At 42.8% G+C, this 27,878-nt stretch overlaps 1 protein-coding gene across 21 annotated transcripts in view; it reads right to left on the reverse strand.

The window, feature by feature from the left end:
* The window catches only part of LOC130886493 (protocadherin gamma-C4), a 186,443-nt gene that overhangs the window by 28,956 nt on the left and 129,609 nt on the right, over positions 1-27,878 (reverse strand). The window contains exon 1 of one of the 21 annotated variants that reach the window (XM_057788333.1): positions 2,527-5,141. The exons of 19 other annotated variants lie outside the window; for them this stretch is intronic. In XM_057788333.1, the coding sequence (XP_057644316.1) occupies positions 2,527-4,956 (2,430 nt within the window). In that variant the 5' untranslated portion in view covers positions 4,957-5,141. Of the gene's footprint in view, positions 1-2,526; positions 5,142-27,878 lie in introns of those variants that run through there. One more of the 21 variants, XM_057788354.1, reaches the window with a different exon arrangement.

The raw sequence follows: 27,878 nt of genomic DNA on the forward strand, positions 1-27,878 counted from the left end.
TCTGTTTATTTATGAGTGTATGTGTGCATGCTTGCATGAGTTAATATACGCCACATGCATGCAGGTGCCCAAGGCTATCGGGGGCTTCAGATGCCTTGGAACTGTAGTTACGGGAACCTGTCAGCTGCCTGGTATGTGTGCTGGGAGTGGAAACCCAAACCAGGTCCTCTGCAAAAGCAGTAAATGCTCTTAACCACTGAGCCATCTCTTCAGCTCCTTTACTTCTAGGCTTCAAGAAATAGCTTTATTGAAACATAATTGAAATTCCATGCAATTCACCTATTTAAAGAAAACAACTCAGTGGCTTTTTGTATATGCATCTACCCTAAATTGAAGAAACTATTACCATAGTTTAATTCTGAACTATATTTGTGCTGCCCTAAAGATCCCGTTCCTGTGATCCTAGTACTCAGGAGGTGGAGACAGAAGGATCAGTCTGGGCTACTTAGACAGACAGACAGACACAAATCCTAGATGCTAATGATTTAGGAGAGCTGTCTCTGTAGATAACTAAAATACCATAGTATGCCTTACATACAACTCTTCTAGAGTTGTTCTATTTAATATTTTAAAATTTAAAGCCAGAAGGTAACATGATAGCATTTTTATTTTTATTTAGGCTTGGTTCAATAAAGTTGGCTCTTGGCACCCAGTTCTGCGAACATAAGAATAACAGTGACCCTCTGCTTCAAACAATGAATGACGGCTGCCAGATTCTAGGGTCTTCAACCACGTGTTTGCACAGTGGGGTCACCTGGGCCTCTCCCACACCCAGAAACTGCGCTTTGCTGGATTTGAGGTGTGGTCTGTGTATAGGAATTTTTGAAAGGCCATTGGGTGATTCTAAGGGTCACTCAAGTTTGAGAATATTGTAGTTGCTTCTAAACTGACGGAAGAGCATCCTCTTCCATGTGGCTGTCACCCTTCCTCAGGCTTCCTATGTGCCCTTCTTTGCCAGCTTGAGCTGTCTTCATATTTGCTCATTTCCAAAGTGAGCTCAAGCTTTTGGACAAAGAAGTACTAATAGTGGTAATAATAACTAATAACATTTAACCACCATGACAACCAGGCACATGCAGAATAGCTCCAAAAAAGCCCATATTGTTTCCTCTTTACATCTAAGAGACTTAGAAAGGAGGCTGAATAGCATGTGGTCCAAGACTCAGTTGGTAGCTGAAATCCTCTTGTTTAACTTCCAAACCCAAGAATTGCCAGCAATAACTGGGTCATGGTGGCATATACCTTTGATCCCAGCACTCTGGAGGCAGAGGCAGGAGAATCTCTGAGTCTGAGGCCAGCCTGGTCTATAGAGTGAGTTCTAGGATAGCCAGGGCCACACAGAGAAACCCTGTCTTGAAAAACAAACAAACAATACCCAAAAAACAATTGCCAGCAATAATGTACTTAGTTACCAGACATCAGTGACTCTCCTACAGTTGAGAGTGTGTATCGCCTGTCTCAACGAGAAGCCTTTGTATTCCCCAGCATTCCATCACACACTGATGAATGCTTTACCTTTCTAAGGAAAAGAATGCAGCTCCTTTTCCCAGTAGGTCCACACCTAGCAAGACACAGTGCTGGAGAAAGATCAGGAACCTAGAGGCTTTACCACTTGGTGTTCTTGTGGGCCATCTAGATTTATTTTCAAAATGAATTTTATTTTTGTAATTGAAATGGTTAGCTTTGGTACTATAGTTATTTTTGTCTTCATTTTTTTTTTTTTTTTTTTTTTGGTTTTTCGAGACAGGGTTTCTCTGTAGTTTTGGAGCCTGTTTGTCTTCATATTTTTATGTATTTTCCCGTTTCCTACAATGCTCATTATCAATCATTATTTGGTAACATGCCCATTATTTCCAATAATATGCTTGAAACAAATTTAAAGGATGCTGAGAGAGCTTTATAAATTATTTGAGAATGATGACAAGATTGTGCAGGCTAATGAAGGTTATATTTTTAAAAACCTACCATTAGTTTTATAGGCAGGCAAATCTCTGAGTCTGAGCCCAGCCTGGTCTTCACAGTGAGTTCCAGGCCAGCCTCAAACAAAGAAACAAGCTAACATCCCCCAACACCTTAGTTTTAATATAGAAGATGTCACAAACACTTAAAAGGTGGGCAGACAAGAAGGTGTTTCTACCGACACTCTTAGAGGTGTCCAAAAGTTCATTCCAAAGCAAACCAAGCTGAGCTCTGGGTGCTGAGATCAAGTGCCCTTAGCACGACTGCTTAGTTGTGGTGGGAAAAGAGTGCTGAGGGTGTGAACTGAGTCCATGTATGAGTCAAACAAGCATCCCCATCTTGACATAGGACCACAAAGCACACTCTAGCCAGCCACGTCCCCCTAAAGGCGCTGCTCGATCTAGGAAGGACAGGTCAAAGTCTGGAAGCATGCTCAGAAAACAACAACAACAACTATTACTATCGTTCAAAACAACAGCAACAACAAAGCAGATCTATACCTCCCTGAACGCGGTGAAGGAATCAACAAGCATTCACGCGTTTCAGAGATGACTTGCTAACTCTTACCTGTCCAGGGGGGGCGCTCTCTGCACCCAACACCTGCCTATAGAAGACCGGATCGCAGCTTCGCAGGGTGTTCTGGCGGCTGGCCATTGGGCTGGCGGCACCAAGTTTCTTCAGCAGCGGATCGCTGCGGCGCGAGTCCGTGGTGAGGTACACCTGATGGTACAGGTGCGGTGGCAACAGACCTCCTCGCACCGCGTCTGCGTGCAAGGAGGGCCCTGGTGTTCGGTACAGGGAGCTCACTGGGGCTCGGTATAGGTCTCTAGACCGCTTCCACTTGTAAACTTTGAATATGATTACTCCCAACACTGTGACTGCGAACCCCACAGAGACCAGGATTAGAGAAAGAAGTAGATAAAAGGTGAGATTTTTATTCTGTTCTCGGGGAGCAGAGCCAGAGGGGAACTCGGCCCGGGCTTCGGGAGACTCCTCAGTTACCGACACAGTCAGGGTGGCGGTGGTAGAGAGCAATGGTTCTCCATTGTCTGAGATCAAGACTGTGAGAATCTGCCTGGGTGAATCTGTGTCCTGAACTGGGCGAGCAGTGCTGATCTGACCCGTGTGAAGCCCCACGGCGAAAAGGCTCTGGTTGGAGGCTCCCAAAAGGCTGTAGGAGAGCCAGGCATTGTGCCCGGCATCAGCGTCCCAACCTACCACCCTTGAGACCACGTGGCCCGCAGCTGTACCTCGAGGCAGCATCTCCACCGAACTCTGGCCAGGCCGGGGATACAGGACCTGGGGGGCGTTGTCATTGCGGTCAGTAACAAATATGTTCACGCTAATGTTGGTGGCCAAGACGGGGGTACCCCCGTCGTTTACGTGAGCCGTTAGTTGGAACTCTCTCTGACCCTCGTAGTCCAGGGGTACTAAGGTTGTCAAGATTCCATTGTCACGATTTATTGTGAAATAGTGACCCACGAGCCCACTTTCCGCTCCTGGCTCCAAGAGAAAGAAGGAAAGGCGGGCATTGTGCGGGGCGTCGGGGTCCCAGACACTTAGGTTTAATATAGGAACTCCAGGGGGGTTATTTTCCTCAACATAAACATCGTAGGAAGATTGGGAAGACTGAGGAGGATTGTCGTTGATATCGGACACTTGGACCCGCACCGTTGTAAGAGCTGAGAGAGAGGGAGTTCCCGAGTCTCGAGCTGTGATGCTGAGGTTGTATTCTGGCATGGTCTCGCGATCCAGTGCTGCGCTGGTTTTTAAAGTGAAGTAATTCTTGAGGGAAGAAGTGAGGCTGAAGGGGAGACCCGGTGGAACCTCGCAGCTCACCAGCCCGTTCTCGCCAGCATCCAGATCAGTCACACTGAGCAAAGCGATGACAGTCCCCAGAGGGGCATCCTCAGGTACTGGACTGTACACGGAGGTGACTGTGATCTCCGGGGCATTGTCATTCACGTCCACAACCTCGACCAGTACTTTGCAATGTGCTCCTTCGGGATTGGCACCCTTGTCTTTGGCCTGGATGTAAATCTCATGGAGTTTGGTGTCTTCGAAGTCCAGGCGACCCTTGATTGTCAGCACCCCCGTTACAAGGTCTAAGGCGAATAGCTCCCTCACCCCAGCACGGTTGTGGCTGCCGAAGGAGTAAACGATTTCTCCGTTGAGGCCTTCATCCAGATCAGTTGCACGAACCTGGGCGACGCGCGTGCCGGGGGGTGCATCCTCCCGGACGCGCGCCCGATACAAAGACTGATTGAAGGCGGGCGCATTGTCATTCGCGTCCAGCACTGTGATACGAATTGGAAGGCTGGCGGAGCGAGCTGGGGTTCCTCCGTCCACCGCCGTCAGCACCAACTGGACATTTGGCTCCCGTTCCCAATCCAGGGCGCGCTCCAAGACCAGCTCCGCGTACTTTGTGCCGTCCTCTCGAGTCTGCACACGGAGCGCAAAGTATTCGTTGTGGCTCAGCTCATAGGTTTGTAAAGAGTTGCTTCCCACATCGGGATCGTGCGCGCTCTCGAGCGGAAAGCGCGTCCCCGGCGCCATGGCCTCGCTAATCTCCAATTTCATTTCCCCGGTGGGGAAAGAGGGATTGTTGTCGTTGATGTCCTGCACCACCACTTCCGCGCTGAATAGCTCCAGCGGGTTCTCCACCACCAACTCCAGAGTTACAGTGCAGGAGGGCAGCGTCCCACACAGCTCCTCTCGGTCCAGACGATCGTTGACGAACATTTCTCCAGTCTCCCAGTTCACCTCAAAGAACCTACGGCTAGCTCCGGACACCACCCGGAGTCTGCGGGCCGACAGGCTGCCGAGATCCAAACCAAGATCCGTGACCACGTTACCCACAGGGAAACCCTTCTCTCTCTCCTCCAGGATCTCATAGTGAATGATGGTGGAAGCCTTGGTCAAGGCAGCTAGCAGAAGCAAAACTCCCACCGTTCTCCCGGGGCTTACCAGTCCGCTGCTCCGGGCCTCTGCGACCATCTCACTCAAAAGCAGCTCCTCTGGGCGGGGTCCAGGTGGTCCCGGAGGTTTCGTAGAGAAACTTTCAGCGGGTTAGCGCTTGGGCGCTGGGCGCCGAGTCCGACATGGCTTTCTGGGCGCCGCTGATTTGTTCGCCCGCTGTTCAGTCTCTGTCTCATCCCGGGGCGCCGAAAGGGGACGGGCCCGGGCCAGATCTCCAGCGTCTTCATTGGCCGACAGCGGCACACAGAGTCCCAGCCAATAACTGCACGAAGAATGCGCTAGCGCCGGGTTCTTTGAGTAGGACACGCGCTCGCGCCAGGAACTTCACTTTCCTCTGGCTGCCTTCCAGAGTTTCCTGTCCAGCGCTCTGCCAGCGCCAGGGGAGCAAACCCAATCTTCGGGCGGATCTGCCTCTCCCGCCATCCCCCACGCCCAACCAGGCCCATTAAACACTTTAATCGCGTCTTTGAACACTAGAAAGGGGAGCAATCCAAACTGAAAACGATACAGCATTGACTGGAAAGACGCCAGCAAATTGGGTCTGTTGGAGGGCAGAGGAAGCAGCCGGACCCTGCTTGGAAGAGGGAATGAGTATTTCTGGGGAGATTAATATCACTTTTATTGGCTCTGGGATGTGTGTAGTTTAGAGGTAGATTCTGCCTTGGCATATGTGTGTCGGTTCTTTCCAACCAACGACCTCTCCCCATAAACCCTCAGTTTTATCTTTCTCCAAAGGAGACTAGAATTCATTACTTTCTCAGTGGAGCAAGTCCACAGAACTATTATCTGTTTGGTTTAACTCTGTCCTGAAATTTTAAAAATATGATTAAGATTTTATTGCCTTTAAATTGGATGCCATCATTGTTTTTCAAAGATGCTTTAAAGGAACAAAGAGCAATGTGAAATTTCCCTATCTGTTTTTCCCCCCAACCGTGTAATCTCAATTGGTTAGAACATGATCTCTAACACTCTCTGTTATGAGATTAATCGTTTTACTAAGTTTCCAAATTCACGTTGCATTGCTAATAAAGAAATCTCCCTCAGAGAGAGAAGGGAGGGAGGGGCCTTAGGGTATCCAGGACCTCTCATAAGATGGGGAGCAACACTACAAATTCTTTAGAGAAATACATAGCTTTAGTCACAAAATGAAAAGTTCTACATTTGGGATTGTAGTCACCCAACAAAAACTAGCACTGGTTAGAATAAGGAATACAAATTAGCTATGAAATGAAGGCAGAGCTTGGACAAGAAACTAACCTACAGGCTTCTTGAATCCTGTCCTGCTCATGAGCAAAGGAAAGCGCTTGGTACAAAGTAAACCTCAATGATGGGAAGCATTCCTTAGGTGCTGGGTCTGAAGCTTTGGCGCCTCAGACTCTTTCCACATAAATACCCTGTCCTTTCTGAAGTGTAGCTAAGTCTTGATCTCAGGCAGTGAGGTAGCTAGAAAAGTTAGAAAGCATATGCAGGATTTTTCTGATTAAATGAAAAGCCATGTCCTCAGCATTGACCCTACCACCCACAGTTTTAAAGTCAGGTCAGGTGGCTCACGCTTGTAATCCTGAGACAGGATGATTGCCATGAGTCCAGGCCAGTTTGAGCTATACAGTGAGGCCCTGCCCTTCCCTGCCCCACGCCAATGAAAACAAAACCAGTTTTAAATACTTGAGATGGCAATTGGCTAGACCACCAAGAATGGTGTAGGCATTAGGAGATGGATACAATAGAATTTAGAGTAGGCATTAGGAGATGGATACAATAGAATTTAGAGTAACTGTGATAGGCATTAGGATGGATACAATGGAATTTCGAATAACTACTTGCTATTCCAAAGGTGAGGACAGTGTCATAGGCAGGCACTGGGAGCTTGTCAGAAGTGAAGAATTTGCAGTTAACCAAAATACCTGGCTGGTGTGAAGACACATTAAAATTTGATAATAACTAAATTTGGTGGATTATTCAGAGGTGTTCCTATTAAAACATTTTTGGTCTGTTCGCTATCACATGAATCATAATTTGGATTCTGAAAGCTTTTGAGGGGCAAGTATTAGAGGCTGAACCCAAGGTCTTATGTATGTAAGACAAAGCAAGTGTTTATATCTGAGTTACACATTCCTGATCCCAGAAAACCAGATTTTAAAATGTACACCATTCCCCTATAGTAAGGCCTATAGTTCTAATACCTCTTCACAAAGCAGCAGACATCTCTGAGATTCCTTCTCCACAGCAGGTAGGATAAACTTCTCCAATATTCAATTAGGTCATATTTCTCATAGCTACTCCTGCACAGCAGTGTTGTTTCTCTTGAAATACAATACCAGAGCCTTTGTGTAGAATCCACGTTCTCACACCTACTCTCTCTCTCTCTCTCTCTCTCTCTCTCTCTCTCTCTCTCTCTTTCTCTCTCTCTCTCCTATCACACTGCTTTCAGTATCCCAGCAAGACCCTCTGTGCTCCAGGGCCTCCACCCAGGCTGCTTTGCTCCCAGGAAAGTATCTTTCCACCCTTACCTTCGCTTGCTTATATTCCAAATCTTTTGTCTCAAAAAACAAAATACCATATACCATCTAACCAACCAACCAACCAACCAACCAACCAACCAACCAACCAACCAAACCAACCAACCAACCAACCAAACAACCAACCAAACAAACAACCAAACAAACAAACAAATGGCCTGCGGTGCAGCTCAGTTGGAAGGCTCTGGGTTTGATCCCCAGCAGCAGCAGCAGCAGCAAGAACAAAAGGTTAGGCATGATATCATAAGCTTATAATCTTAGCTCTGGAAAAATGGAAATACAACAAAACAAGTTAAAAATTTCAGGTTTTGGGGTTAGAAAGATAGCTTAGCAGTTAAGAGCACTGTCCACTCTTCCAGAAGACCTGGGTTCGATTCCCAGCACCCACATGACAGCTCACAGAAGTCTGTAGCTTCAGTTCCAGTGGATTGAACCCCTTCCACAGACATGCAGGCAGAACATCAATGTACATAAAATAAAATTAAATTATTAAAAAACTGTAGGTTTTATTTAGAAGCAGGATCCTTTGTTGGGGTACCTTACTTTTTCCATTGACCTTAACACAATTTATGGCTTTATTTATTTATTTATTTATTTATTTATTTATTTATTGTTTTTGCTTTGTTTTGTTTTTCGAGACAGGGTTTCTCTGTAGCTTTGGAGCCTGTCCTGGAATTAGCTCTTGTAGACCAGGCTAGCCTCAAACTCACAGAGATCCACCTGCTTCTGCCTCTCAAGTGCTGGGATTAAAGGTGTGCGCCACCACCACCTGGCTAGGTTTTATTGATTTTTATAATTTTTATGATTTTTATAAGCTTATTTTAATTTACAAAGTAAGGGGTTTCACTGTGTCATTCTATACATGTATGGATGGACATTCCCCATGCTTCCTCTCTGTTACCATCGTCCTCCCTTCCCCCTTCTCCTGTCCACCTCCTCAACACCCCTTTTATTTTTATACCCTTTTCTCTCACTCTGTCTCCAATAGCTCTTGTAAGAGAAAATATGTGATACTTTTTTTTGAAGTTGTTTTCCCCCTAAGCAGAAATAATAGCAAGAATTGACAAATGAGACTGCATTAAATTATTTTCTAAACTTCTACTTCTCCCATCCCAAATAAATGAAAAGGAAAAGAAGAGTCCACAGACAGGAACCAAACCACTTCTTGCTGAGGAAGAATGCTCTTGTACATTGTAAAGATTTGTCACTCATATTGGTTTAATAAAACGCTGATTGGCCAGTAACCAGGCAGGAAGTATAGGCAGGGCAACCAGACTAGGAGAATTCTGGGAAGAGTAAAGGCAGAGATACAGTCTCCAGCCAGATGCAGAGGAAGCAAGATGAGAATACCTTACTGAGAAAAGGTACCAAGTCATGTGGCTAAACGTGGATAAGAATTGAGGGTTAATTTATGTTGCGGGAGGTCCTTCCGCTCCTCCAGCCAATAGCCGCTGAGATACCAGCCCATTGGGGCGTGGTCTCTCTCCCTTTAAAAAAGTGGCCACTTCCCTCCTAGTTGTAATAGCTAGTTAGTAATAAGCCTGAGTCATAGGCCAAACAGTTTATAATTATTAATATAAGCCTCTATGTGTTTCTTTGGGACTGAAAAGCTGCAGGACCAGGTGGGACAGAAACTTTTGTCTACAACTTCTGAAGATGACTTGTGTTCTCCCTGCACCCATCTAGTACAGTAGTCACTTCATGTTGTGTGTGTGTGTGTGCATGTGTGCTCACATGTACATGTGCATGCTCATACTCATGATGAAGATTAAAACTATTAATTCACACATGCTAAGCACATACCACATTACCAAGATACAACCAAGTTCTTCCCCCTCTAGTTATTATTATTTGTGCATTTGTATGCATGCATACACACATGTGTGCAGGAATGCGTGTATGCATGTGTGTGTTGCGAGGAATCAAGCTCAGGGGCCTTGTGGAAGGCAAGCACAGAAATAGTAACCTGAGACTCTAGTTGGTTTGGGATATGCACATAACAATAATGAGCTTGGCAGCACACACCTGCACACATTATGCAAAACACCTCTCTCTGAATAATGTACCTAGCAACCTGTACAAAGTACCTACCTCCCAACACAGAACTGCCACCTGCATCGAGTTACATGCATGCCCCATTTTGAACAATAGCATAAATTTTTCCTCTTCTTAGACCATCAAACTTAGTTGGATTCTCTTCAATTGTTCTTCATTTATATCAATGTTTGTGAATGGAAAGGCTGATTCCTCCTAAATGTGTGTGCAATAAGGTAACACTGTGTTCCTAAGTGAACTTTTGGGATACTCCCCATTTAACATCTCACCCCTATGCATAGCCAGGCAGACACATGATTAAAATCAGATGCATCATAGGAAAGGACATACACAATACACAGTTATGACTTAATCTGTCAATCAAAATAAAGAGTCCATCCAAACTAAGCCCCTTAGTAACCAGCTCCTTCTCTTAGGCTCTCCATAATAAGAAGCCCCAGGCAATAACCTGATGCCCTTGAGTACCTCCACCATGGTAGCCTGCTGTCAATCTTGTTATATATTATTTATAATCTGTACTATTCCTTTGCTTTTGAATAAAGTTTCCTGACTACTTTGCAGTCTGTGTGGATTTTTATTTCATTCTTGAATAAGAAGCTAAGAACCTGGGAACCCCAGCCCAGCACCTGTCCACTGGTAACAACATCTTCATACTAGCTGGGCCAGCGCTCCACTTCTGAGCCCACAATACCCGGCCCTAAATACTTCTGAAAATATTTATTTTATTTTATGTGCAAGAATGTTTTTGCCTGCATTAAGTACACTGTGTGTGTTCTTCTGCCCTTAGAGGCCAGAAGACATTGGATTCTCTGAACTATAGTTACAGGATGATTGAGCTGCCACGTAGGTGCTAGGAATTGAACCCAGGTCCTCTGTGAGAACAGCAAGTGCTCTCGGCCCCTGGCCATCTCTAGTGCCCCCTCAGATACTTTTAAATGTAACAACTTTCATGTTAATGTCATAGTGACTAATTAAGAAACACCAAGGAATACACACCTATATTGTGTGCAGTCATTTTCTCTAGGGAGCCCTCCCACTTACCATCCCCCCTGCCCTGCATCTTCCCCATGCTGGAGACAGACACATCATCACAATTTTCTAGTCTCTATCTTTTATCATCTTTGTTTTATAATTCAAGACATCTTCTGATCCATGAAATATAGAAAAATAATGTTAAAACAGGAAGTTCAGGTATTATACAGTAAACAGTGTGACTTCAGTGTCAAAAAGACTCAGCTTCCAATTCTGAATATTACCTGCATAGTTACATAACCATTAGTTATTTTTATTTTTGGTCTGTTTTATTCTCTTTTTTTCCTGTTGTGATTTTATTTTTGTTTTTGTTTTTTGTTTTTTCAAAACAGGGCTTCTCTGGGTAACCACCCTGTCTGTCCTGGAACTCACTCTGTAGACCAGGCTGTCCTGGAAGTCACCTTCGGGGACTGGCTGTAGGGTGCTGAACATGATAGACAAGCGCTCTACCATTGAGCCACAAAGCTTTTATTTTTAACTTCCCTTTCCTTTATCTGTAAACCAGAAATAATAACAGTGCCTGCTGGAATACCACAGGGACCTGAACCAACTTCAAATCTTTTCAGTAAACTTACATAGCTGCTTACGTGGTGTTTTAGCACTCACAGACAGCTCAAGGATTTCAGTAAATTGATACATCCTTTTAACCAACATCCTGTTTTAAAATACTACCCTCACCCCCCAGATTTCCCCCTGTGGTTGTATACAGTCAGTCTTTGCTCCTAATCCTAACCTCCAGGAACCACATATCCACTTTCTGTCTCTGTGGTTTTTGCCTTTGTTGAGGAAGAAAGAGATTAAACGCGGGGCATGTTAGGCTAGTGCTCTGTACTGAGGCACACCTTAGCTCCCTGATTTTGATTTTATAGAATTTTTTATTAAGAAGGAATAACAGACAACGTTACAGTTCATTGACCTCCATGGAAAGAGCCCTGGGAAACCGGGCTTCACTGAGGACAGATAAATAAAAGTGGAACATCCTGGCCATTGGTGACGTCACAAAGAAACGAGGAGAGAAAGGGAACAGAGCCAGCAGCTTTATGAAAGGCGGCTGTTTAGCTGAAGGAAAATGTGCCACACTAAAGATGAAAGCCTGATACAGAAAAAAAGGGAGCCATCAGGGACAAAAATAGCAAGAAAAATGAGGGTAAGGAAGATGAAGGGAAGGGAGATGAAGATGATTATAAATAAGTTGGTCCCAACATAGTTTTTTGTTTGTTTGTTTGTTTCTTGTATAGAAGCATTTAACAGCCCCTCCTCCCTTTTGCCAGACAACACAATCTTATTTATTTATTAGATTATTGTTGTTGTTATTGTCATTATTATTATTTTTGAAACAGAGTTTCTCTGTGTAGCCTTGACTGTCCTGGAAATTCCTCTGCAGACCAGGCTGGCCTGGAATGCAGAGATCCACCTGCTTCTGCCTCACCAGTGCTGGGGTCAAAGGTGTAAGCCACCACCCTCAGGCTCCTCACTCCCTCTTGAGACAGGGCATGACTACACAGCCCTCACTGGCCTGGAACTCACTGTATAGACTAGGTTGGCCTCAGACTCACAGAGATTGGAAAGGCCTGAGCTACTCACTGCCCCAGGCCTACAATGTCTCCTTTTCCATTAACAAATGTGTGTGTGTGTGTTTTGTTTCACAGTCCTGGCCTTGTGACTGGTAAGCAAGTTATCTATGACTAAGACGGAACCCCAGTCCTAAAGACTGTGTGTGTGTGTGTGATTAAAAAATAAAATACATACCACATATTCAGCTTCCGAAGTATTTTTTTTTTTAGATTTTGATATTTATTTTTATTTTATGTGTATGATGTCTTGCCTGTATGTATGTCTGTGCACCGCATGTGTTCTGGTATCCAAGAAAGTCAGAAGAAGGTATTGGATCCTCTGAAACTACCCTTACAGACAACTGTTAGCTACATGGGGGTGCTGGGAAATGAACCCTAGTCCTCTGGAAGAGCAGCCAGTGCTCTTAACTACTTATCCACTTTTACCACCACCACACTCAAAGTCACTTTAGATACTAAGATGGTTTCCTTTCTGACATCTTTTCTCTGTCTTCCATTTCCCATACAGAAACCTGAGGCTAATTCAAAATACATGGAGTAGATATGCCCCCTCCTTGCTAAACAATGCTTGACACTAAAACTGCCTATATAAACTATCTGGGCTAATAAAAAGAAACAAAGACAAAAAGGAGTTTGCCGAATTATTAGAGCAGCAGAGAATTAACCCAGGGGCAGTTAAATATGGGTCTTTTCCTAACATGGAGCCCATGTGACTAAATAGGCCATACCCACGACAGTGGCCCTGCCTGAAGCAGAGGAGAGGCTCAAAAAAGATTGCTTAAGCTGGGCAGAGTGACACACACCTTTAATCCCAGCACTTGGGAGGGAGAGGCAGGAGGATCTTTGTGAATTCAAGGTCAGTCTAATGGAAATAACCAGTTCTAAGCCAGTCAGGGTTGCATAGAGACCCTGTCTCAAAAAAAAAAAAAAAGTTTACCTGATATTATTTTAAATGTTAAGTAATAATTTAATTATCCAATAGTATTCCAAGACTGCAGTTATACCAGAATATTCCATTTAGGAAGTTTTAAAATTAAATTATTGGACTCAAGGAAACAATATTTTCTGCAGGCCTGGTGGCTCACCCCTGGTAGCCCCAGCACTAAGGAGGCTGTAGAGCAGGACAGAAGGGAGCCTAAGGATGCCTGGAGATAGTGAGTTCCAGGTCAGCCTGAACTACTGAGCGAGAGCCTGTCTCAAGAACAAAAACCAAAATAATGTGTGTGTGATGTTTTGTGTGTGTGCACATTTCCATTAATAACATTCTAAATATCAGCTAGCAATCTTTCAATTCAACCTAATTTATCCATTGTACAACATGCTACGGTCAGATGAAGAGATGATTGGAGGAGAATCACAATAAAAATATATCACCTTATTTCAAATGAACATGTATCCCAGTTTACACAAGGGAAGATTCAAGGATTAGGTAGGAAATTTGAATGGGTTAGCTTTAATATTAACCTCATTATAATATTTAATATTTACCTGAATATTTTAGATGTTTTGTTTGGAAAAGATAATCTGCAAATTTTGTAATATCTTCATTCTGTCTACTCATAGAGCAAAAAAAAAATCTCATAAATATTATGGGGACAAGGGTGTGTGTCTCAGTGGTCAGGAGCATGCTCTGCTCTGACACAGGACCAGAGCTCAGATCCCAGCACCCACATGGGGACTCATACCACCTACAATGAGCTTCTCTGGCCCCCGTGAGCGCCTGTACTCATGTGCACTTACACATACAAGACACACACATACAATTTAAAATATCTAAAAATATATTGGAACAACAAATAATGGTTTTAGAAGTCAATGTTTTGTCTTTGCTTGCTTGCTTGTTTTGAAACAGGTCTCATGTGGCCCAGGTTGGTCTGGAACTCACTATATAACTGGAGTTCTGTTTTTTTTCCAGTCTCCTAAGTACTGGGATTAAAGTCACGGTGGTGCATGTCTTTAATCTCACACTCTGGTGGCAGAAGTAGGCAGATTTTTGTGAGTCTGAGGCCAGCCTGGTTTATATAGTGAGTTCCAGGACAGCCAGGGTTACATAGTGAGACCCTGCCTCAAAATAAATACAATTTAAAAATCTTTAAAAAATAAATTCTTAAAAATACATACATATATTTATATCGGGTTATTCTGCCTCCCAAGTGCTACACCTGGCTCAGAATTATTTTCAGTGGCAACATATTGGAAACTACCCAAATGCTGAGCAGACTAAAATATGTACATATACAATGGGATTTGTGAAACTATTTTAAAATTGAAGATCCATGCCGGGCGGTGGTGGCGCACGCCTTTAATCCCAGCACTTGGGAGGCAGAGGTAGGCGGATCTCTGTGAGTTCGAGACCAGCCTGGTCTACAAGAGCTAGTTCCAGGACAGGCTCCAAAGCCACAGAGAAACCCTGTCTCGAAAAACCAAAAAAAAAAAAAAAAAAAAAAAATTGAAGATCCATGTGGAACAAACTGTATCTTTATAAACAACAACAACAAGAAGGATGAAAAGAAATGGAAAAATGACTAGGCAAGGAAAAAGCCAACTTTGGCAGGTTGCCCTCTGAACTTCATATATACACCACACACACACACACACACACACGCATGCACACACACACATGCATACACACGCATACATACACACTTTAAAATGGCTAAAAAAGAATCAAAAGCTCTGGATAATGACTGCCTTGAGTCTTTGAGCATGCAGAAATTAATATTCCACTAGAGCTGGACATGAGTGAACACAGAGATATAAATAAGACTCCTTGGAGATCTTAGGGGCTTGGAATGAACTTGGGGGCTTCTATCTAGGTAGAACAGAGTTCCTGCTCAACATTTAGATCAGTAAAAAAAGGTGAAACTTAATGGTAGGGTTAAGTTAGCTCAAGGCTAAAGCTACCATAGGCTAATCCTAAGAAACTTTGTAAACATAAACACTATCAGAAAAGAAAAATTGCTTCTCAAAGCAAATCTCACTCCTTCTTTTTTTTTTTTTTTTTTTTTTTTTTTTTTTTTTTGGTTTTTCGAGACAGGGTTTCTCTGTGGTTTTGGAGCCTGTCCTGGAACTAGCTCTTGTAGACCAGGCTGGTCTCGAACTCACAGAGATCCTCCTGCCTCTGCCTCCCGAGTGCTGGGATTAAAGGCGTGCGCCACCACCGCCCGGCTCACTCCTTCTTAATGAAGAGTAAGGGACTAAGTCCAAACGATATATGTCACCCAGACCAGCATCTGTCACAGTCTCCCAAAGGAGAGTCTGGAGATGAGAACAGCATTGCCACCTCCACCCTGAGATCACCCCGATGTGTGACCAGCATTCAGCACTGATCTCTGAAAGGAAGCCTAGGGATGCAAAGTGTCTGGGAGCCAGGGAAGACTGGAGACTGGATCTATCAAGAGGCCAAGCTGTATTCATACTCTGTCCCCCCATTTTGCCCCTGTCTCTTCATATTTGTTCTTCCTTTATTTAATACCCAGTGCTGACTGAGTAGGCCAGTCCTTCCTGCTCCTGCTTTGTAGCTCTGGCTGTCCCGGAACTCTCTCTGCCTGCCTCTGCCTTGAGTGCTGGGATTAAAGGCACTACCACTCTGCCCTGCTGTTTTTGCTCCCACCCCCTTTCTGTTTCTCTTTTAAGACAAAATCTCACTATGCAGCCCTGACAGGCCTGGAACTCACAGAGATCAGCCTGCTTCTGCCTCCCAAATTCTGGGATTAAAGGTGTGCACCACCACACTCAGCATCTATCTTATCTTAATCTTGTTTATGGGTCTCTTCTGTCTCCTCCTCCTAAGGCAGTGCTTCACAACTTTCCTAGAGCTGCAACCCTTTATTCCAGCATATTGTGGTGACCCCCAACTATAAAATTAGCAAAAGCGGGGTTATTTAAGTTAGAAGAGATAGTAGGACAAGATTTTGACTGAGCTTTTATAATTAATAAGAAGTTCCCATGTCATTATTTGGGAGCTGACCGTAGGGACAAAAAATGACTTGTTACGCTTATGTATTTAATTTCCATCATCTTCTCTATCACTCCAATGCAAGTCACTAGTCCTGCCCTGCTTTCCCCCTTTCCACTGATAAATACAGTTCTATCACTTTCCTCCTGAAAATAACTGGCCCTTAAGAAATAATTGGTGAATTTTTTACACTGATGTATTGTGTGCACTTGTGTGCATTTGTGAGTGTGTGTAAGTGTAACAACTTGCAGGAATCAGTTTTCTCCTCCACCATGTGTGTCCCAGGGATTGAACTCAGGTTATCAAGCTTGCTGGCAGTTACATTTACCCACTGAGCAATTTTTCTGGCTCAGAAGTGATTTTTTTTTAAAAATGCCCACTACTGTATATTCACAGTGGGTGGGTCTTTTGAGAGCAACTGCCTTTGCAGAGGGTATTCTACTCTCAGGAGAGTACTGGGGATCAAGTCTGGTGCCCCGAACACTGATAACCATGTGATCTCAATCCACCACAACCTAGTCCCTCTTGAACATTAAAAACACTTCCAGTAAAAGAATAAGAATGGTAATGTTTAAGCCCTAAAACAGAAATACCAAAAACAAGAAAGACCAAGGTAACATGACCTCTCCAAAGAGTACCAACCCCACAATAATGGCTTTCAATGATAGTGAATTAAATGAAATCTCAGACGAAGAATTCAGAGGAATGATTGCAAGCATGCAGAAAGAGAACAAAAATAAACCCCTGCACAAATTCCAAGAGAACACCAACGAATAGCTGGATGAAATAAGGAAGTCATTACAGGACAAGAAACTGGAATTTAATAAAGAGAAATACTGAATAAAAACCAAACTGAAATAGCAGAGATGAAAAATTCAATAAGTCAAAAAGTTCCATGGAAAGCCTCACCAATTGAAAAGATGGAGAGAGGGAGAACGTGGGGGCTTGAAGACAAGATGCAAGATTTCGAATTCAGACACTGACAAACATAAAATGATAGTTTAAGTGAGGCACTGAGCTATGGGGATAGAATGAAAAGGCCAAATCTAGGGATTGTAGGCAAAGAAGAAGGAGAAGAATTTCTTGTTAAAGACATGGGGGAAATATTTTAAATAAAATCAGAGTAGAAACATCTTCCAAATCTAGGGGGAAAGATGAGCATTCTGGTGCAGGAGACTTTAAAACGTGAAACAGACACGATAGAAAAGAACATCCCTTTATTACAATACAGTTCAGATGTTAAATATACAGAGCAAAGAAAGCATATGGGATGCTCCAAGGGAGAAACACCAAGTCACACATAAAGACAGACCCAACAGACTCACAGCAGATTTCTCAACAGAAACTTAAAAAGCCCAGATGTTGGGAGCCGTAAGGCTGAATCTTGGATCACCAATAGGTTTCCTTGGGACAAGGCACCCTTGGAATCAACTCTCACTTGGCAAGGACCAGTGGTCCATGGGACAGTGTAGAAATTTGCAGAATTTGTGCATCTTGCAGGCTCCTTTTTCTAAGATTATATTGGTGATTCTTCGGGCGGATTTTAGTTCTACTTTGTCAGTCACACTTGCAACAGCTGTAATTTCCCTGGAAATTCTGTTCTTTCTCAAAGACTTTCCCCTAAGATTCAGCAGGGGGTTAATGCTTCTCAAATCTCTTATCTGGAATTACTAACTACAACTCCTAATCCTGGGAGCTGTTCTGACTTAGGTGGTTAGGCTCATAGGAGAAACAACACTTGGCACCTTAGCCACGCCTCACAGTTCTGGAAAGGGGAGTAAGGCATGCAGACACAGAGAGGGGGAAAGTCTCAGGAATGCACATAATGCCAACTGTTGAGACTAAGTCCCCTGGATGCCAAGCATATAGAATCAATGGTAGTATCTGGGATGCTCCAAGAAGAAAGATGCAAAGCAAAATATGGGATGGATAGATCCATCTTTATACACAGCAGCTTATATTGGTGGAAGAAGTATGGAATAGTGAGATGGAAAAGAGAGTCTTATTAAGGTCTGCCTTTTACAGAAAGATTGAGACATGGGACCATCTTGTAGAAAAGGGAACTGTATAAAAGGATATCTTGAAGACATGAAAGAACTGTTTGGGTTTGAATATTGTTGCCCTTAAATCATTGTACCCATGTCTGTTACATTTTAACTTTGTAACTTCAAGTAGCTGCCAGCTGACATAACTGCTGTGAGAACAGGATGTGTCTGGCTTGATATTTAGTTAAGCCTGCAAAAATGCTGAATTCTGTCTAGAATAAAGTTTTTTAGGGGGTGGGAAAGTATATTTGGGGGACCATAAAGAGGAACAATTGGGGCTTTCATAATGATTACAGTGTATTCCTTAAAATATGATATATTGCTTAAAAGTAAAAGAATAGGAGCCAATAATAAAGATGTTCAAGTAATTCCGGAAAGAAAAACCCTGCGTAAGTGTAATACAAAGATAGCTCAAGCTATTCAGGGCCACTTGCGTACTATCCACCTGCTGGTCAGAACCTGAGCCTGAGCCAACGCTGAAGCCAGCATCTAGGAAGCCTTGAAATGGGTTTTATGTCAACAACGGCCACAGCACAGACTATTTTTATTTATTTATTTATTTATTTATTTATTTATTTATTTATTTATTTTTTGATTTTCGAGACAGGGTTTCTCCATAGCTTTTGGTTCCTGTCCTGGAACTAGCTCTTGTAGACCAGGCTGGCCTCGAACTCACAGAGATCCGCCTGCCTCTGCCTTCCGAGTGCTGGGATTAAAGGCATGCGCCACCACCGCCCGGCCACAGCACAGATTATTATGCCAAGCAAAACTATCTGTCATAATTGTAAGAGAAAGAAAAATTTTCCATGACACAAAAAACAAAGCTAAAGAAATTCTTGACTACTAAAGTCAGCTCTACAGAAGATACTTGGAAGAATTCTTTGAAGGAAAAAGCTAAACATATCCATGAGGCCACAGGAAAGAACAGACCACTCTAGAACAGTAAGCAATGGAAGAATGGAAAAACAAACAACAGGAAGTGGTACACACCTTTTGGTAACTTTGACTATTAATGATCTCAGTTGACCAATGAAAAAGCACAAGCTAATAGACTGGATTATAAAAAGGGAATCATCTGTTTGTCACCTCTGAGAAACACACCTCATCATCAAAGATAGATACTACCATAGGGTGAGAGGATGGGAAAGGTGTTTCAAGAAAGTGGAATTAGGAAACAAGCAGATGCTACTGTTTTTATATCTGACAAAACAGATTTCAAACCAAAGCCAGTCAGGAGAAATAGAGTTCATTTCACATGGGTCAAGGAAACAACCAACCAAGAGGACATTACATTTTAGACAGACACCCTCAATACAAATATACCCAATTTCCTAAAATGAGTACTACTAATCGTAAAGTTACAGATTAACCCCAACACAATAGTGTGTGACTTCAGTACTCAACTCTCACCAACAGACAGGTCACCCTGACAAAAACAGAGGAGCATCTCAATTAGATGATGTCTTAGGGTTTTTTACAGCTGTGAAGAGACACTATGACCACGGCATCTCTTATTAAAGGAAAACATTTAATTGAAGCTGCCTTACAGTTTCAGAGGTTTAGTTCATTATTACCATGCCAGGACATGGTATCCTGCAGGCAGACAGGGTGCTGGAGAAGGAGTTCTACATCTTGATCCGCAGGCAGCAGAAGCAAACTGTGCTGGCCAGAGTTGAGCTTAAAAGACCTCAAAGCCCACCTCCACACTGACACACTTCCTCCTACAGGACCACACCTACTCCAACAAGGCCACACCTCCTAGTGGTTCTTCTCCCTATGGCCAAACATTCAAACATGTGAGTCTATGGGGGACATTCCTATTCAAACCACAGCAGACGCCATCAGATCAAGAACCTAATAGCCATCCACAGAGTGTTCTGCCCAAACACTGCATAATAGACCTTCTTAAGTGCCCATGTAATTTTTCTCTAAAATGGATCATATACTAGGATATAAAGGAGATTTTAGCAAATAAAAAGAAATTGAATACATTCTTGTATTCTATATGACCACAGTGGATCAAACTAGAAATCAAGGGACTGGAGAGATGACTCAGCAATTAGAAGCATTTATTACTCTTGTAGAGGACTTGAGTTTGATCCTCAGTACCCACACGGGGGGGGGGGGTGTGTGTGCTCAGTATCACCTGCTATCAAGCATTAGGGGATCCAACCTTCTCTTCTGGCATCTGTAGGCATCTGCAAATATATATGCACATGCAGCACACACAGAAACATATTAATAAAAGAGATAAAAATTAAAACCTGCCCTCCAAAATCAGCACCAAGAGAAACAATAGAACCTGCACAAACTCATAGAGATCAAACAACACGCAAGTGAATGACAATGAGGCCATTGACGAAACCAAGCAAGAAACCTTTCCTAGAATTAGCCTGGGCTAGGTTAGACTTGGTCTCAAACAAACAAACAAATAAACAAACAAACAAACAAACAGTCCTAGAACTTAATGAAAAGGAAACACAAAACATATCAAAACCTATGTAATACAGTGAAAGGTGTAGTGATATTTTACTTGTATTTTAATAGATAAAGCTTGCCTGAAGATCAGAATGCAAAGCTAAGTCACTAGCGGTCAGGGAGTGGTGGCACACACCTTTAATTCCAGGACTTGGGAGACAGAGGAGGGTGGATCTTTGTGAGCTCAAGGCTAACCTGGGCTAAGCGAACACACACAGATCCAGGTGGTGGTGGCTGACACCTTTAATCCCACTGTTTGGGAGTCATACACCTTTAATCCTAGCACTAGGTAGGTAAAGACAGAAGTGATATGGTTGGGCAGAGAGAGAAATACAAAGGGGAGAGACAGGAACTCAGTGGAATGTGGAGTCTGAGGGTTCGTGAAGACGGGATCTCGCCCTTTCAGTCTGAAGATTTGGGAGAGGTGAAAGACCTCTCTAGTGACTTGGCTGCTTTGCTTTTCTGTTTTTCAGCTTAACCCCAATATCTGTCTCTGGGCTTTTTATTATTTGTGCTACAGAAAGGAGTCCTAAGAAGGAACTGCCTGCATTAAATAGTCAAATAGGGGCAGGAAAGATGGCTCAGCAGTTAAGAGCGGTTGCTGCTCTTTTGGGGGACTTGACCAAGCCCCCATGTCAGGCAGCTCACAACCATCTTTAACTCTTGCTCCAGGGGATCTGAAGCATCAGTTCTCTGCACACGCAGAGGCACACATACCTACATATAATTAAAAATACAATTAAAAATCAATCTTTAAAAAAACAGAGAACATTCAAAGAAGCAATTTAATGAGACACTTTAGGACCTTGGAAAAATAAGAACAACCCAAACCCCAAACTACTGGACATAGAAAGAAATAATTATAGTCAGAACAGAAATGACAGAAATGAAATGGACAGAACACAAAGAATTAATGAAACAAAGAACTGGTTCTTTGAAAAGATAAACAAGATAAACAAATCCTTAGCCAAACTAACCAAAAGAAAGAGATTTCTCAAATTATTAAAATCGGAGATGAAAAGAGAGTCATTACAACACATGGCAATGTGCTGTGGGATAATGCTCTTGTGAACTGTAAAGATCTATCACTCATAAAGGTTTAATAAAATGCTGATTGGCCATTAGCAGGAAGGAAGTATAGGTGGGGCAACCAGACTAAAAGAATTCTGGGAAGAGGAAAGGCAGAGAGTCAGTCACCAGTCAGACACAGGAAGTAAAATGAGAATAACTCACTAAGAAAAGGTACTAAGCCACATGGTTAAACACAGACAAGAATTATGGGTTAATTTAAATTGTAAAATCTAGCTAATAATAAGCCTGAGCTAACAGGCCAAACAGTTTATAACTAATATAAGCCTCTCTTTGTTTCTTTGGGACTGAACGACTGTGGGGTCAGGCAGGACAGAACTCCCGTCTACAGCAATGAAATTTAGAAAGTCATTAAGATGATGGAACTTTTAGAAGGAAATATAGAAGAAAAATCTTTAGGACTTGAGACATTTCAGCAGTTCTCACCAAAGCATGAGAAATAGATTCATGAGAGAAACATGTCCTCAACTGGACTTCATTCAGATTAAAAACAATTCTGCAAAAGTCTTGGATAAAGAATAAAAGTTAAGCTATGGATCACATACGCATGCACACACACATGCGCCACACACACACACACACACACACACACACACACACACACATTTATAGTCTTATAGGAATCCCTAGACTTTTCCAGAGAGCTGTACCATTTTGGAGTCCCATCAGCAATGTTCGACAGATCCTGTCTTTCCACATTCTCTTCAGCATTTGAAATTGTCCACAGGTTTTAAATAGCCCTGTGAGTTCTCATTGTAGTTTTAATTTGCATATCTACAATGGGCTAGGGACTGAGTACAAGGTTTGTCATTCACATATTTTCTCCAGAGAAGTTTGACTTTTAACCATTTTCTAATTGTATTTTTTTATTGGAAAGACAAAACAAAAGGGTTTTAATATGACTTTCCATGCACACATGCACACAAAATGTACTTTCAACATATCCCTTTATTTCTAATTGAATTTTAGAAATTATTAAAAGTTTTGAAATTTTAGAGGTTTTTGGATATGCCAGAGATACGTTCTTTGTCAGATAAATGTTTTGTAAATTTTTCAAATTAGATAAAATTTATTTTTATTTTATGTGTATGAGTTTTTACCTGCATGTATGCATTCCTGGTGCCTGCAGAGGCCAGTGAAGGGCACCAGACTCCTGGGGACAGGAGTTACAGATGGATGTGAGCCAACATGTGGGTTCTGGGAACTGGATTCAGGTATCTATAAGAGCAATAAGTGCTCTTACCCATCATTAATCAGCTGCCATCAAGATTTTTTAATTATATTTTTTTCTATTTTTATGTGTGTGATGTGCATATATGTATGTATGTATGTTTGTGTATGTGTGTGCATGTGTAGGTACAGGGGTGAGACCTCGAATCCTGTCTCCACAGTGACACATTTCCTCCAGCAAGGCCATACCTACTCCACAAGACCATAACTCTTAATAGTGCCCTCCCTTTGGGGGCCATTTTCTTTCAAACCACCCAGAAACCTACTGCCTTAGTCACAGTTCTATTCCTGTGAAGAGGTCCCATGGCCAAGGTAGCTCTTATTTTTAAAAAGTGTTTAATTGGGGGCTTGCTTGCTTACAGATTAGAGAGCAGTCCATTTTCACCATGGTGGAAAGCAGACAGGCATGGATGGCACTGGAGCAATGGTTGAGAGCTTTACATCCCAGCCACAGGCAGGGAGAGAGAGACCTGGCTTGGTATGGGGTTTGAACACACCTCCTCCAATAAGGCCACACCTCCTAATCCTTCCCAAACAGTTCCACTAACCAGGGACCAAGTAGTCTGAGGGCCATTCTCACTCAGACCACCACATCTAACAAGAACACCACTAGAACAATTCTGTACTTTATTAAGAGTCCAGGTTCCAAAGCATGCTGCTGATTTTTGTCAACTTGTCACAAACCTACAGACATCTGGGAAGAGGGAACTTTAATTGAGGACATGCCCCAATCAGGTTATTGTATAGAGACATTTGGGAGGGCCAGCTCATCATGGGTGGTACCAGCCCTGGGCAGATCCCGGGTTTATAAAACACAAGCTGAGCAAGGCATGAAGAGCAAGCCAGTTAGCCACACCCTCTATGGCTTCTACTCCAGTCCCTGTCTTGGCCTCCCTCAATGATGAACCGTAACCTATAAGCAGAAACAAATTCTTTCATCCCCAAGTTAGTTTTGGTCAGTGCTTTATCACAACAAAAAATAAACTAAGACACAAGGTTTGTAAAAAAAATTAATTACATTTCTCCTTTAAAATGTATAAATTTTTAATTCTTTTAGAATTTTATATATGCATATGATGTATTTTTTTTATCATATTCACCCTAACTCCTCTCATACTTGCCTCCTGTCCCCCTCATACTCTCCAAAAGTCATGTTCTATTTTTTATGTGGGTTTTTTCCTTCAGAAAAATGAACTTTCATTCTTAGTTCATACCTAACATAAACATCAACTCAAAACTGTTTAGATACCATATCATAAACAGTAAAATTGCAAAGCTCCTAGAAGAGTATCTAGATGAAAATTGTATTTTCAGTATGCATAGACTTCTTAAATAGGACATGAGAAGTGCAAGCCAAAGGGTCTGGGAGTGTAGCTCGGGGGTTGGATACTTCTCCGTCATGAATGAGGCCCTGGGTTTCATTCCCAGCTCTTATTTTATTCATAAATGAATGGTTCAATAGGTTGGGACTTTATAAAAACTCTCTGAGCAGCTTCTCTTCTGAGTACTACTAAGGGAATGAAAACACAAGTCTCAACTGGGAGAAGATGTGTATGAACAAGTGAAGCCACACATGGGATACATTTTTAAAAACTTTCATATTCGCCTGGCACTGGTGGCACACGCCTTTAATACCAGCTCTGGAGAGGCAGAGGCAGGTGGTTCTCTGTGAGTTCAAGTCCAGCCTGATCTACAGAGCTGTTCCAGGACAGTCAGGATTGCTGGTACACATAGAAACCCTGTTTCAAAAAACTCCCCAAACCTCAAAAACAAACAAAAAATACTTTCATAAATCAATTTTAAGAAGACAATCAACTAAATTAAAGGGCAATGAAAAATTTGAGCTAATAGCTCAAGAAAATGTAACAGGAAAATGTACTTATCTTTAATCAATAAGGAAACCCTGGGGGGTCAGAGGTTAAGGGAACTGACTGCTCTTCTAGAGGACCCAGGTTCAATTCCCAGCACCCTCATGGCAGATAACAAGTGTTAGTAATCCACTTCCAGTGGATCCAACACCCTCACACAGACATACATAGAAGCAAAACACCAATGCATGCCAAATAAATAAATAATTTTTAAAAAAGAATAAGGAAACACTAATTGAAAACACAATGAGATAGCACTGTATATATTTTCTAGAATGGGTACCATGTAATGGTTTGGCAGCAGGACATGCTGGTGATGGTTTGGCATGAGGCAGAATTCTCTGCACATTTTCAGGAGTGTAAGGAGACCCTACAGCTTTGAAAAGAGGTTCTACAGCTGCTTATGGAGCTGAGCGCAGAGTTCTCATCTCAGGTGAGTAGGCAATCCTGCTTTTGTCTTTGCTGCTATTATTTCTTTTCAGATTTATTTACTTGAAATTTGCCGGCAAATGGACGGAACTAGAAAAAGCCATCCTGAGTGAGGTAACCCAAACCCAGAAAGACAAATATAATACGTACTCACTCAATAAGTAGATAATAGACACAAAGCAATGGACAACCAGCCTACAGGCCACAACCCCAGAGAACCTGTGTGACAAAGAGGACCCTAAGAGGCATGCATGAATCTGCCTAGAAAGGGGAAAAAAGAAAAGATCTGAGAAAATTGGAAATGTGGAGGACAGGGGCCAAGGTGAAGGGGAGAGGGAGAAGAAAAATATAGCACATTCCTATCCAAACAATTAAAATGGGATTAAAAAATAAATAAAAAAGCCAAACAACAATAAAAATATTTATGTATTTTATGTATATGAGTGCTCTATTTGCATGGATGCCTGCATGGAGAAGACAGAATCAGATAAAAGGGGGATCAGATCCCGTTATTGATGACTATGAGCCTTCATGTGGTTGCTGGGAATTGAACTCAGGACCTCTGGAAGGGCAGCTAGTGCTCTTAACCGCTGAGCCATCCCTCCAACCTCAACTGCTATTATTTTTGAGAGAAGTTCCTGTAGCACAGGCTGGTCTCGAACTTCCTATATAATTGAGAATAAGCTTCAACCCCTGATTCTCCTGCTTTCACCTCCCAAATGCTGGGATTCCTGGCATGTGCCACTCTGCTCAGCTCAAATCCTGATTTAACATATATAACATATAGTCTATGTATAATATACACACACACATATATACACATCTGTGTGATCATATATATGTATTATACCTGTGTAGTTGTATATGTATATGTATGTATGTATATGTATATGGGTGTCAATACCACTTTAATGCACAAAGCACCCAAGTGGGAAGACCACAGATGTTATCAGCGGTGGAGTGGACATACAGGTCCTATGTTTCCACATGATGCGATACTTCCCAGGAATGTAAAGAAGCAAGCTGCTGATTTGCACAACACCACAGATGGATTCCAGAATCACTGAGTGAAGGACGCTGTACACAAAAGAGGCACGTGCTGTGGAAACCCATTTAGAGGAAGTTCCAAAAGAGGCAGAGCTGGTTTATAATGGCCCGTCAGTCACCGCCAGTCAGCGCTGCGGATGAGGGGGTCGATTGCAAAGGGCTGGAAGGGGACTGTGAAGGTTACAGACCTGGACTATGTATTTATTGTGGCGATGGTTACACAGATGTCTGAAATTACACAGCTCAGTGAGCTGTGCAGTTTTAAGGGGTAACTTTTAATGTACATAAGTTATGCTTCAATAAAGCCAGTGAATCTTAAAGGCAAAGTACACAACAGCCCATACTGTCTGTCCTCACTTTACACAGCACCACAGGACTTAAATATATCTGTGTGAGCTGAAACTGTAGAAATCAATCTTAATAATCAATGGGAATGCATGATTCTTCTGTAACCTTGTAGCACTTTTTGCTAAAACATTATAAACTCTTATTGTTGATTATAAATTTATATGGAGAAACAAAACAGTAAAATGGATATTTAATATGATGCAATATTTTAAAATTAAGACTATTGAAAATTAAAAGGCTACTTATAGTAAAGAAGGAAAATCTTTTCTAAGGCACATTGCCATTTTCTTTCTGCATATGGATTAACTTCCCACATTTATCTGGTTAGCTTCAACGCTGTGAGTTTTCTCAGAGAGCCCCTTTAATGGGAAGCTTTCTGCTGGCGGGACTTCCCCGGGAGTAGCTTCGCCCTTCCTGTTCCAGCAGCTCCCCCCATTCATGTTTATACATTCAGCCTTACTAAGCTTTGGGTGTGGGGGGGTGTGTGTGCGCACGTATCTGAGCAAGAGCATACACACACTCTTGGAAGCCAGGGACTGTCAGGCGTCGTGCTCTGTACCCCTCTGTCTTACTCCTTTGGGGTAGCCTTTCTCACTGAACCTAGGGTTATGCGGGTGGTTGATAAGCTCCAGTGATTCTCCTGTATGACCTTATCCCCAGCGTGGGGATTACAAACACTCGAGTGAGCGCGCCAGTTACATAGGTGCTGGAATCTGAACTCTGGTCCTCATATTTGCCTAGCAAGCTCTTAATCACAGAGTCATCATCTCTCCACCTTGAGACTTTAAAATATACCCATGACTGGTCATTTGCTTTTTCACGTGTCCTCTGCACAGCAAAGGGTAATGCCCAGTTGCCAACACCACAGGTTTCCTCCCAGCATGGCCACATTCCCACAGCTCCTTGCTCTATGACCCCATCATGCCTAGCTCCAACCTCACTGGCTGCATCACCATTTTTCTCTATCGAATGACTCCCTTTATACAGTATTGTAAAAATGCCACGCTGGGGTGTTGAGGCTGGAGAGCTGTCGCAGTGCTCAGGAGCACTGGCTGATTTTCTAGAGGACAAGGTTTTGATTTCCAGCACCCCCCTAGGAGTGCTCCAGTGCCAGGGGGATCCAACACCTTTTCTGGCCACTGTGGGCACTGCCTGAATGTGGTGCACAGACACCCATTCAGGTACACACCCGTACAAATAAAAATAAACAAATTGGCCCCCCAAATTCAGTTCCATGTGAGTTTGTCATCTGGAGACAAAGAGGCGCC

Source organism: Chionomys nivalis, chromosome 14 (genome assembly GCF_950005125.1).
Source record: "Chionomys nivalis chromosome 14, mChiNiv1.1, whole genome shotgun sequence".
NCBI classification, from domain to species: domain Eukaryota; kingdom Metazoa; phylum Chordata; class Mammalia; order Rodentia; family Cricetidae; genus Chionomys; species Chionomys nivalis.